Source organism: Dryobates pubescens, chromosome 11 (genome assembly GCF_014839835.1).
Source record: "Dryobates pubescens isolate bDryPub1 chromosome 11, bDryPub1.pri, whole genome shotgun sequence".
Lineage (NCBI taxonomy): Eukaryota > Metazoa > Chordata > Aves > Piciformes > Picidae > Dryobates > Dryobates pubescens.
This window is the reverse complement of record NC_071622.1, coordinates 25,233,960-25,247,242: the sequence shown is the minus strand read 5'-3', so window position 1 is coordinate 25,247,242 and position 13,283 is coordinate 25,233,960. Positions and strand designations below refer to the sequence as shown.

Genomic DNA, 13,283 nt, shown 5'->3' with positions numbered 1-13,283 from the left:
CTTTTTTTTTTCAATCATTAGATACCCTTTTAAATTTTTAGTAGCAGAAAAGCCCAAAGCTATAGTGCAAGTTGATGCAGATGAAACGAGATAGAAAAGGATTCTGCAACTTCTCAGAATGGGAGGTGCAGACTGGGTAAAAGGTGAGTGCATTGTTTAACAGAATCTGCAGCGGTAATTATAAAGAAAATATTTAACTTAGAGCAACATACTAAAAAAACCCAACCAAACCATGACCCTAAAAATTTTAACAGGTAATTCATCAAATGTCAGGCTGAAAATAACCTCTTTGGAAGAAAAACTGTAATAAATCTGCAGTTGTTGGTTACAGTATGCTAAATATTGTGAAACCCTTTCCTAAAAGAAAGACGCAGTGTGGTTTTGATAAGATTAAGGTGCATTTCAGCAGAGCATACACATTATTCTTCATTTTACTGTTTGGCAGTTTCAGTGTTCTTCAGAGAAAACAAAAGTTCATAATGATTAACGTTTTGTGCTGTGGGAAGCATACACTCTGCAACAATACTACTCTTGTGTCATACAAGCCTTCCTCATCTATAACATCAGCACAAATAGTTTTTCAGATGAGTAACCAGCATTTCTGAGATAAGTCCTTCCTTTAACTACAATTGATAATGCCTGTGTATTGCAGTGTCAACAGAGGCCTCAGTGAGCCTGATAAAGTCCCACTGAGTCCCATATGAAAAGCACTGGTTGCACATGACTGTGAGTTTGGGGTTTAGCAGACAAATGTGACACCGCCATCCCTAACCCCAGACCATCTTTTTGCCCTGCTGAGACATAGTGTGTCACCACAGTGCTCAGGATCAGACCTTTACACTTCAAACTGAGTCTGTTTCCTCCACTCCTAGAAATGTCCTACATGGCTTGCATTACATTGCTAAAACAGATTATGCAAAATAATAGTTGCATCTAAGTGGATTCTCCTGCATACCTGTTTTCTAATCCTTGTTAGCAGAGAACTCAGAACCAAATTCTGTCTAATTTCTCTCTTTCAGTTACAAGATGTTCACATTCTTTTCTGAGTCAAAGACTAAACATAGCCTTCTCTAATTTGAGCAAAGGCAAATCTTCCCTGTAGCCTTCCAAAGCTATCCCAAACCAACCTTCTCCTACAAGGAAAGTGATCTAAAGTCACCTTATAATTTGTGATTGTAATGGAGAAACTTGCCAGGGAATTCTGTGTGCAAACCTATATTCAGATATTTAACAGTATGAAGTTCACTGTGCAGATTAGCAATACCATATACATCTTTCCTTTCACAGTGGACAACAAGAAGTGCCATGGTTCCACCAGCATTCATGGTTCTGTTAAACCTCCAGGGGGAAAAAAAAGGTCAATGGGCTTGGCTTAAGTCTTTCTCTTTTCACAAATCTGATTTTTAAAAGGTTTTAAATGGGGAGCACTATTTTGTATTTAAATTGACTAATAAGCTAAAGTAGGGAGCACAGTGATCCTCCCATACTTGGAGCATAGACTCTCCTGCTGCACTGTGACCCACCTTCACCAGCCCTTCTCCTGACCCTGCCATGGTGGTGGAGTCGCCATCGCTGGAGGTTTTTAGGAGAAGACTTGACGGGGTGCTTGATGCCGTGGGTTAGTTGCTTGGGCGGAGTTGGATTGGTTGATGGGTTGGACGCGATGATCTTGAAGGTCTCTTCCAACCTGGTTTATTCTATGTATTCTATGTATTCTATGCAGAAATTCTGCTCTGGTGCTCTGTGGAGAAGAGCTGGAATGGCCAATGGCTGAGACAAGGAGGGGAGAGTGCAGGCTGCAGCCGAGTGCTGTGGCAAGGAGGCCGTGCGAGTAAACATTCCCTCCTGGGGAGGGGGAGAAAAAGGGAGAGTTCATCAAAGGCTTCTTTCACAGAGGTCACAATACTGAAATATTGTCAATTAATACTGATACTGTGCATATTTCTACCATGAAGTCACCAAAGATACTTTTCCAAGTCAACACAGGAAGGACAAATCTTAAAGCCTTATCAGAATATAGTGCATTGCATCCTGCCATGCACCTGTACACAAAATACCTGTCAGCGAATACTGCACAAACTGACTGTGCAATATCTTGTCCACCATCTCTACCTGTTTACCTATCAGGATTCCAGATGCTGGAGGACCCTTTTGGCAAATTGAGTTACACTTTGACACCTTAGTTTATTCTTAGTGTGCTGCAAGTAGTCCAAGCAGCATGAGATACAAGGTTACAGATTACTCCAAATTCTGACATGCTTCCTGGTCCTTCCTGTAAGCAAAAGTAAGTAGGATTATGGTACAGGAAATGGGATTTACCTATTGCCATGTAATAATGCTATCAGAAATCTACCCCTTGTTGCACCTTGCTGTTTGAGCTGTTTCACCTCTGGGGACTTCTGCCTGTGCTGGCAACAACCACCATTCTTTGCTTCTCTGCCACAAAATAATTGTTCCTTCTCTGGCCCAGCAGCATCGTACACTGTCACATAAACCCCTTAAGTCTGCATTTTGCCCAGCCTCATTATCCTCACCTTTAAGGATTTACCCTGTCTTCTCTCCTCACTGTTTCAGCTGAAGTTACATGTCATGAAGTTCATTCTAACATTAGAAGCGATGTTACTGGTTTTGTTCAATGTGATCAGAGTTGTTTTTCTATTTTCCATTTTATACACATTAGCAGAGATAAATTATCTGTTTTTCTTCATCTACATGACTGGAATTGATCACTTGCCCTACATTTTCATAATTCATGACCCTCCTTAAAGTCTTCTCTCTTCCTTCTTAGAGCAAACTTGGAAACATTCTACTACCCTACCAGCTTTTTAAAATGGGAAAAGCAGCTGGATCTAGAATCTTCAGAAGGCAGTACTGTGTTTCACAGAATCACAGAAACATTCAGATGGAAAAGATCCTCATCAAGTCCAACCGATAACTCTACTCTAAAGTTCACCACCTAAACCATACCCCCAAGCACCACATCCAAACAACTTTTAGACACATCCAGGGTTGGTGACTCAACCACCTCCCTGGACAGCACATTCCAATAGCTGACCACTCTTGTGTCTTGTGCTTTTTATGCTATCAATTTTATAGGCTTTTACTTGTTAAATTACAGTGAATATGGAGGAGCAGATTTTGCGAAACATTAGCAGATGTTTGCTGTTGCTATTTTTGTGAGTCTTGTAGAACAGCAGGGAGAGACTATGTGCAAAACATTTTTGTCTGTGTGATTTTGCCATCTCATACTGTTCTCACAGCACTAGCTTGGTAATGATATGATGAAACTTGGGAGGTAAGCTTTGATTGCAAACTAGCTGCTGTTGAGGTCTTCAGAAAGCCAAACCTGTACAGAGAAGTTTGTTTTCAAAACCCTGTGGCTGAGACAGATGGGTTAGCTGGAAATTTGTCATTTAAAATATAATCAAATGCTTGACCTCTTATTCAGGCATTAGCTGTTATGACATGGATGCTGAATATTTTAAGTGTCTCACAGTTTGTTTTGTTCAGATGTAAGCTTTGAGAGCTGTGTGTGAAATGCTAATTTTTGACTAAATTACCATGTTAGCATGATTTGTTTAATTTCTGTAGCACCTTGTAGTACAGAGGAGATCACACAACAGTTTCACATTAAAAAAAGCAAGAGTACTAGAAGCTGTACATTTCAAACATTCTCTTCAAATAATGACTAATTTTAAACCTGGCCCAAGTTTTGAGAGGGAGTGTGTCAGTGTGGTCCTTTACCATCCTCTCGAGCTAACAAGTCACTTGGTTCAAATGGTTTTGTAGCCAAGTACACATTGTGGGCAGAGGAAAAGATCTTTAATACAGAATCAGCCTTTCTTTGTGATCATACAGAAGTGAATTGTCATGGGCACAGGCAGCATAGGGACAGAGCAAGACTGAGCTGGTGAAAGCACTACTTTTACTTTGACTTAGTAATATATCCATCTACAAAGTCCACACCTCTTTCTTTCCTCCCGCTCTACTGCCAATGGATGTGTAGCTTATAGGAGTTACCTGTTAACTGGAACTATAGGTAGAAGAGCCACTGTGCTAAAAGATTATTCTTAATACTGGAAAGCCAAAGTACACAAAACATTTGAAATATCAGAACTGAGAGTGTGTTTGCACAATATTAATTCATCCCTTTTGTATCTTCATTAAATTCTAACACAAACATAGACTGAAGATAAAATATAAATAAGACAGATAGTCTTAATATGAGCATTAGCTAATTCTGCAGTGCTCGATTTTGCAGCCTTATGATACTATCATGGCACAGATATTTGGTTATAGTTTTCCTTATGTATTCTGTTCTTGTTATTGTTTGGTTTGGGTTGTTGTTTTTTTTAAGATCTAGGGGCGGAGGAATAAGAATTATTATTATTTTTTAGGGAAAAAGAAAATCATCCCCTAGGTAAAGCAGTATTGGAGGGAATGAGTGGTGCAGTTTTCTGGCACAGATACCTGCTGCAGTCATGGAGCTGACAAAAGCAAAATCCAGCGGTCCTAGTATAGGCTGTGCAGGAGAGCATGATCTGCTGCATGGGTTCTTCTGTCCTTTCCTCACTACTGGCTTTGTACTAATCTGCTTCCTTTATCACCTGATTTCATTTAATTGCACAGTCCAACTTGAGACAGATACCTAAGGGGAAGAAACAGGGGCAAGAACAGTTGGGAGAAGATTGTGAGTGGGGAGAAGGGAAGTTAAAATGAATAAAGACAAGTTATACAGCAAGTGACTTGAAAGAGACAATACTAGTAACCTCCACAGGTGACACTAAAAAAATTATTAGCAACAAAGGCTGCATCCTTCTCTATCGCACAACCCTAAACAAGCTTGAAAGAATAAAGATGAGAAATTCAGTAGGTCATAGCTGATAAAATTTGGAAACGTCCATTTCTTTATCTAATTCAACTTGTGCAATACTGCTCCTTATAATGCATTCTGAAACCTAGTTCTAAAGTGATTGAAATCGGAACTCCTGAAAGAGAATTTTAAGAATTCAAGGTCTCATAAATCCTAGGCATTTCTCTACTTTAACTATTTTCTTTGTTAATTTCTTGCTTACTCCTCCTAATTTATGGCATTTTTAATAATGAAATTATTGAAATGATTGCAGTTGCTATCTGAGCAGGTTCTTAGAGTCCTTTTAACTATGTAGATGCTAATATCACATCCACACCAGATATTTAATTACAGCAAGGCTAATGCACGCTAATGTAACATTTTTAGGACACATGTCTAGGTCAAAGACTGTTTGATTTTAGGAAAAAATAGGTAAGTTCAGTAAGAATAGCTCCAGAGGATACTGTTGCTTTCCATGAATTAAATTCATAGTCTGCCTTCCCTTAATTTGTGTTGTTTTGGTTTTTTTATTTTTCTCCCCTTTCCATGGGAGTGTTAATTATTTTTCAGTCTCTAAAATGAATAAATATGAATGCAATCCAGTTGCAATAGGAGCCAGTTTAGCAATAGACTATTTTGTCTTATAATGTGTACATCCCAAATAACACTGCAGAAAAACTTAATGTAGGTTGTGTGTGCTGAGTTCCAAGTATGTCCTTTCTGTTGCCAAATAAGGGCTCAGTGCTCACTACCACCTTGTGCATAGCCCTTTCTTGCCCTCCTAGTGCCACCCTTTAATTGTTAAGCTCCTACTTATGAAGTGGGTTTTTTTCATAGGACCACAGCTGTTCTTAGAGGGACTACTTACCTTACTCTTCACATTTCCCTTTGCCTTGGGCTCATGCTCTTGAATCTGCAGATTTCTTAGTATTTACAGAAGCTGAGGTTCTGGGATGGGGAATACGGGAGAGTTCACATTAGCATTATTTTTTGCTATTCTTGTTTTGGGGAAAAAATAATACTCCATTTCCACAACCATTTCATAAATATACTCTTATTATTACTCTGCATAATAGTGCCACTGCTCTGCTTTCTTAGGATATAATCAATTGTAAATAGTCTACACATTTTGTGAATAAGGGCTTCAGCAGTGCTCTATTTATTAGTTAAGAATATAAATTTTGTGGACGAATAATTCTTGGTACTATTCTGTTCTCATAGCACTAACCAGAGGTTTAAGGAAGGGCTGACTCCATAGTGTGATGAAAGACTCCTAGAGTGATGCCACCACTGTTTGTGTTTGCTTTACAGGTTGATGACCAAATGAAGTTGCTTCAGAACTGCTGGAGCGAACTCTTAATTCTAGATCACATTTACCGGCAAGTGGTACATGGGAAAGAAGGCTCCATCCTTCTGGTTACTGGGCAACAAGTGAGTATGTGGGCTCAGGGAAGTATTGATGGCATTTTAATAATCATTTTCAAATAGCAGGAGTTTAACTAGGTCAGAAGCACTCCTATGTTCTCAGAGATTCTCCACAATTAATGTAGATAAAATGACTTGTGTGCTCTGTTCCTAGTCTGCTGATTACAGTGAAACTTACAATCACAAGCACTTTGTTTTTCAAATATATTTGTAGACTTCAGTGATTGAAAACTAGCAGATGAGAAGTGTTTATCAAAAAGTTGTATTTCCTTGGGTTAAAATGCTTTCTGGCAGCAACAACGCTCCCAGAATGAATATTTTAGGTCTAAGCAATTATAGCTTATTTTCCCTTCAGAATTGTGATTTACTTGAAAGAATCACTAGCCTAGAGAACTTGCAGCTACTACCACAGAAATACCTTGCGTTTAGAGAATTATGGCAGCATGTGGGAAACTGGGCAGCCAAGACATCTAATCCCAAGGAAATATTCAGTCCAAAGGATATAAACTCATAGACTCATAGAATGGTTTAGATTGGAAGGGATGTTGAAGATCATCTAGTTCCAACCCCCTGCCATGGGCAGGGACACCTTCCACTACAGGGGGTCACTCAAGGCCTCATCCAGCCTTGAACACCTCCAGGGAGGGGGCATACAAGACCTCCCTGGAAAATCTGTTCCAGTGTCATCACCCTCACTGTAAAGAATTTATTCCTAATCTCCAGTCTAAATCTACCCTTAAGATTCAATCAATTTCCACTTGTCCTATCACTGCAAGCCCCTGTCAAAAGTCCCTTCCCCAGCTTTCTTGTAGGCTCCCTTCAGGTACTGAAAGGCTGCTCTAAGGTCTCCCCAGAACTGCCTTTTCTCCAGGCTGAACAGCCGCAACTCTTGCAGTCTGTCCCCATAGGGAAGGTGCTCCAGCCCTCTGATCATCTTTGTGTCCCTCCTCTGGACCCACTGCAGCAATTCCATGCCCCTCCTATGCTGGGGGCACCAGAACTGGACACAGTGGGGTCTCATGATGGGGGGAATCACCTCCCTCAACCTGCTGGTCACACTTCTTTTGATGCAGCCCAGGACACAGTTGGCCTTCTGGGTTGCAGACACACATTGCTAGCTCATGATGAGGTACTGTCTCAGGAGCTGTCCCAGGTATGCACCCTGCAGTTTCTGCACAGCTTTCCAAAGGTTAATTTTCTTCAGGTGTTAGATACATAGGTCTCCCGAAATACAAAATCAATAGTGTGGCAAATAATAGCAAAACTCTGAGAAACCCAAAGAAAAAAGAAAAAAACAAACCGAAACAAAACCAGAAAATTTTGTCTCCTTTGTGCTTTCCAAAGCATAAAGAACTTCACAATAAAATAAGAAACTTATTCCTGAGTTTCTGGTTCTGGTTTTAAAAGAAAACAAAACAACAACAACAAAAAACACAGTATCAAAGAGAAGATGAAGAGTGCTTCTTTTTCTAAGACACATCATTTGTGTCTGCATGTTGTGGAATCTGCTTACAGCTTTAGTTACAATTTTTTAACCATAGGTATTACTTAACACTAAGAACAAGTACTTACAAGAATGAGGAGGAGTAACTGTTTGCATTTATAATTAAAAGGTGTACAGGAGAAGGGAGAAATTATTGACTTGTCCAGGAAAAGATGTGAGAAAATTCAAATCCCATCTATGGAATTGACTCCTGCACCTTTGTGGAAAGTCACTGACCTATCTGAGATAAAGTTGTACTCACTTATTATATTTATTAGATATTATAATTAGTTGTGTTATTCTTGATTTATATTGGTGCTATTGAGAAAATGATTGATCTCTTTTCCATTTCACCATCTGCAAACCATGGACAATTGTACCAGCAATTATTTTATTTACCACACAGGGTGCTTGCTTATTCCTTTGTTTATAAAGCTATAAGTATACTGACAGTTTTCTGTTCCTGAGAGAACTCTTAAATTAGAATCTCACTTGTTAGATGATTAGCTAGTTTTTGAAGGTAATGAGTGCTGAAGTCCCACAGAAATCATCAGAGACATCTTCTAAATACCCTTAAATTCTAGCCATTGTCCCCATTTTTCCACAGTAATAATTCTTACCTCATTAGCCACTTTTATGTTTTCTTGCAAAAAAAACGAACCCAGTTGTACAAGATCTCAAGGCAAAGCAGAGTATTTCATCACTGCTGGACAACAGGTAGCAGGATGCCTATTAAATATACTGCTTGCAAATAATCAGCTGGTTTCAGAAGTTGAATATGTCTAGGCAGAATTATAGTCTCCAGCTAAATTGAAAACTTGGCTAAATTGGACTGTATACATCCATTTTTGCCCTGAGTTTGTCAAATAGGTTTACTACATCCTCTTTCCAATGCAGTATCACACTCCTGTGCCAAGGTTTGGAATTTCGAGGTCGATGCAATTAAAAATAGAACAAATAGAACAAAATAGAACAAAACCAGGTTGGAAGAGAATTACTCCCAGATTACCCTGTAGTCTTCTGGACATTCCTCTCTGCACTTGGGCTGCTAGGACATGAAGGAGCCAAGGAGCCATATTACAACAGCAAACAGTCCATTTCCTTGTGGATGGACTCCTTCCCATTTCACAACTGCTGACAGCTGGAGAACATACTCTACCACAGATTCTCCTTGAAAAATAAGGACACTAGACCTGAAATAACTACGCAGCCTTTGTCTGCTGCTTTTGAAACTGAAACAAGTCTGAAATCTACACATAATGCCACCATCACCCCAGATTAAAAACCAGACTGCTTCCAGGGGCAGGCAGAGCTACACTGATTGTGACTACCCTCACTGGGTAGTACATGGCACATATGCTCACAGAAAGCCCACTGGTAGTTGAGTTATTGCAGAAGTGCTGCTACAATGCCAGTGTGCATGTTGGATACAACTTGTTACTCAAAAGCATTTGCTTCAAAACATATGTATTTAAATTATTTTCATGAGTGAAAATAATTCATAGCAGAACCTCTTTAATTTAGATGGACAAAGCTGGGTGAGCTAACCAGTAGTTTTAAAATATCTAGAATTGCCATAGCCATAAATCTTAAAATCACAGAATCCAGGCTGGAAGGAATTTTGAGGAATCTCTAGCCCAACCCCCTGCTCAAACAAGTTTTCTCAGAACTTTATCAAGTACACCTTTGAAAACCCCCAAGGATGGAAACTGTACAACCTCCCAGCACCACTGCCTGACCATCCGTACAGGGAGAAAGTTTTTCCTTAGTTCAAGTCCAAATCTGTTTATCTCTCTTTTTTTTTTTTTAACCTTATACTAAATACTGGTCATTCTTTTACTCCTTGAGCCCTGCTTCAAAGCACAAAGGCTGTGGGAACATTTTAGTAAATACCAGTACAAGGGTGGCACAGAGTACCTCATCCTGTGCCCTGTGTTTGCAGCCACTATGTCACCAGCTGAATCCAGTAGCAGTCTAACATTTGCCTTGTTCTTCCCCTAACTAGCAATTTGACATACCTCTGCAAGTCCCAGCTCTAGGTGAACACAAATGTTTTTAACATCCCCTACATGCTTGGACAGTGCTTCTAAGTCACTTGTTCTTAGCCATTCTTGGCTTCAGCTGCTGTAGACTGCCTTTTTGCATTGTAGCTCAGCTGTGAGTTGTTCAGTCATGCTGATCCAATACAACTTCTTATCTGAAGTGTCAGGTTGGACCACCCTGGTAGCATCATCTCATCCTGTTGTCATTCTAAGAAACAAAGCTAGCTAAAATGTCTTTATGAAAGGACAATCACAACTGTGTCTGTCTCCTCTGTGCTAACTAACTAACATAAAATAATTGGGGAAAGCCACGCTTCCAGAACTAGGCATTATGAGACTTTTCTGTTGCACTGAATGCTGGATACTTTCTGGTTGCTGCCCTGATCCCTTCAATTCTTTCAGCAGAGAAAGGGAAATAACCATGCCACTATCTTGTAAAAATTAGTTGATTAAGGTGTAGAAAGCACTCTGACAATTATGATGAAAAGTGCTGTAGATATTTTTATTTACTGCTACCAGCAAAGCACTGTGAACAAAATGGCAGTCAATCATCTGGCTTTCAAATATATTAGCTTCAAACTGAGGACCTGAGCCAGATAGCCTACTTTATTACTTGAGAGATCATGATTATTGTCACAAGTTAGAAAATTTAAGACCTCAGAAGCCTCACTTCTTGCTTTCCTTAATATATACCTCCATAAAAGCTACTCATAAACACAGTCCTTTTTACAGTCACAATCAAGGGGGAAGCTGCAAGTGGGGAGCTTGCCACCACTTAATTAGAACATACCTGCTTTCTTCATTTAGGCTGCACAGCCTCTGCTCCTCAGACACAAAAGTCAAACTTCATCCAGCTCCCAGGGGCCATACTGCTCTCAGTTCTACACTAAGTATGTGAAATTGGCTAGTAGGTAGGAGCACGCTCAATAGTTTTCAAACGCATTGGCTCAAAACCTGTTACCTTAGGGCATCCTATGGCATTTCCATACATCTGCATTTCCCTCAAGCCATTGGCTTATGAGTTTTACCCAGTGTCAATCCACTGCTCCCACTTTGATGGGGAAAAAAAGTGCAGTCAGCAACAAAGTGTTAAGCATTGGTCCTTGCACAAAAGAAAAAGACTATGGTTTATTTTGTTTTGTTATTTATTTGGTTGGAGTTTCATAAATTAAGCTCTTTTGTGTCTGCATGTTTCAAGAAAGCACTTTTTTTCAGATCATTACAATTCCTCAGCAGTTCCTCAGAAACAAGTTCCTCCCTATGTTGTACACTTCATTTTCTGCACTAAGTACTGCCCCTCAGCAGTAGCAATTACCATTTCAAAAGGAAATAAAGTAGCACAAATGCATTTTACAACTCTCCAAATTTCATAATAGAAAACAGCTAAGGAGTGATTTGCAGTGTGGTGGTTAATTGTAAATCATTGTCAATATGCTCTCCGCACGCCAAGTTTTGTAGGCTTGCCGTGTGGCATGTAATTTAACAGACCATTTCTAATTACAGCACTTCAGTTCCTCCAACTTTAGCACTTGCCTTTTGTATCCTCTGCATCAGCAACGCACTGCTAGCTTCCAGGATCCAGCACACACAGGGCAGATACTAAAGTTCTGCACAGAAGATGATTGTTTATGTGTTTTCATGCAGCAGTCAACACACAACACAAGAATTGTAGTCTTGTTTGCCCAGGCACAAGCTGCTCATTTTGTTCATACCTACACTTACTGTTGTCAGTTCTTCTGTCTGCTGAGCTTGGTCACAGCTTTTCAGATTAAAAAGGCTACCCAAAACTATGCCTAAATCTCTGATTTTTTATTATTATTATTATTTTTTTGAGATTTTTGTAACTACTGATTTAAAGTTACCACCAAATACATCTTTTCATCTGGATTTTGTATTCTAACGCATAGCACCAGAGAAGGGCATGAGAGATAACCAAGGTCTTGACAACATTGTGTTTTGAAGCAAATAAAAGTTTCACTTCAGTTTAGATCAGAATTTTGTGCTCGAACTTCTCTCTAGATGGGCTGCATTGTAGACCTTTCAGCTGTACTATATTAAAAAGGAGGTGGTATGCAGCGGGGGAATTTTCTGTGGCAATATAATCTGTTTCACTTACCCACTTCCAAAGAAGGTTTTCACTATCCCAATGTAGCTGTATTTGATGAGGTCTTTGGACAATCTGTTTGTCTAGGGAACAGACTTGCAAGTTCAAAGATGACCTTGCCTTCAAACTCTGGGCTACAGATGACTGTATCACAAAGATGCTCCTTTCAGGAGCATTGCTGTTGCAAAGTTACAAGAGCGTTAGAGGAAGGAATGTCTCCAAGGGACAGAGGAAAGGAGCTGGCATCGTAAGAAATTACTAAGAATACATATGCTAGTCATAGGTATAAAAAGCTAGCAGGTATTTAATGGAAAGCTATTATGTCTTATATTCTTGGAAATTAGTAATTTAATTACAGCAGAAGTAGGCAGAAAAAAGGTATTGGCGTTTGGGGGTCAAGTCTAGAGGGCATTAAAACACTTTGGTAGATAAATGGATTCCATTGTACTCTAGGTTAGCTATGTTCTGAATATAACTTTTAGTATCTTGATACTAACAATCTGAAGAACACAATAGTCACTACTACTACAGTGGAGAAATCAGCAGTTCCGATTACAAATCTATCTAGATGAAACTTAACAACACTTTTGTTATTACATGTTTTGTAACATAATTATGTCTAATATAAATTAGTCTCTATATGGTCAGCTACAGGGCATAGATAAACCAGCTTTTATGAAACTTAAATTAGACAAAGGAAATGCAGTACTTGGGAGTATGACTATTTGCATATTACAGCTAATTAGCAAGCACAATAACATCATCCTGGGGGACAGGTCCACTGGCAGCTTAATTCATTATCTTCTATTATTGTGCATCATGTTAAAATGACAAGCATCCTACGCTGTATAAGTCATCACAAATTTAATTAATACACCCAAACCTGACACAAGCATATCTGCTGGGTTTGTCCATGCTGAGTCCTTCTCAATTTCTGTACATGGCCTCCTCTTCAAAGTGCTTTTCCATCTTCATTTGCTTTGAAACATAATACAAATACAGCTTTGAATGTTTCTTAATGAAAGTGTTAGTTACGTGAAACACTCAAAATTAGTTTAATATCCACTGTAGTTGCCACTGAAATAATACAGTTCAGGAAACAGTGGAAGAGTAACTGTGATTTTGACAGTAAATTAAATTCCTTGCTACATATCATGCTGAATGCATCCTTCTGAGAGAGAGGCTCATCCACTCACATAACCTTAGACTAGAGCCAACCCACAGGCTCTCACAGAGTCAGGATTTCAACCCCCAGGGCAGACTACTGCAGGCCACTCCCCAGGCTTTCCATCCAATGTGTTACCAAGGAGGGACTGGTAAGGGAGTTGTGCTGGCCAGGGTTGAATGTAGCAGGGCAAGAAGCAGAAGGATGCTCTT

General features: G+C 39.5%; 1 protein-coding gene across 3 annotated transcripts in view; it reads left to right on the top strand.

Annotated features, from left to right (window-relative positions):
* Positions 1–13,283, top strand: part of NR5A2 (nuclear receptor subfamily 5 group A member 2) — a 95,268-nt gene that overhangs the window by 49,659 nt on the left and 32,326 nt on the right. For all 3 annotated transcript variants that reach the window (XM_009900883.2, XM_054165099.1, XM_054165100.1), the window contains one exon: positions 6,164–6,283. In XM_009900883.2, the coding sequence (XP_009899185.2) occupies positions 6,164–6,283 (120 nt within the window). The remainder of the gene's footprint in view (positions 1–6,163; positions 6,284–13,283) is intronic.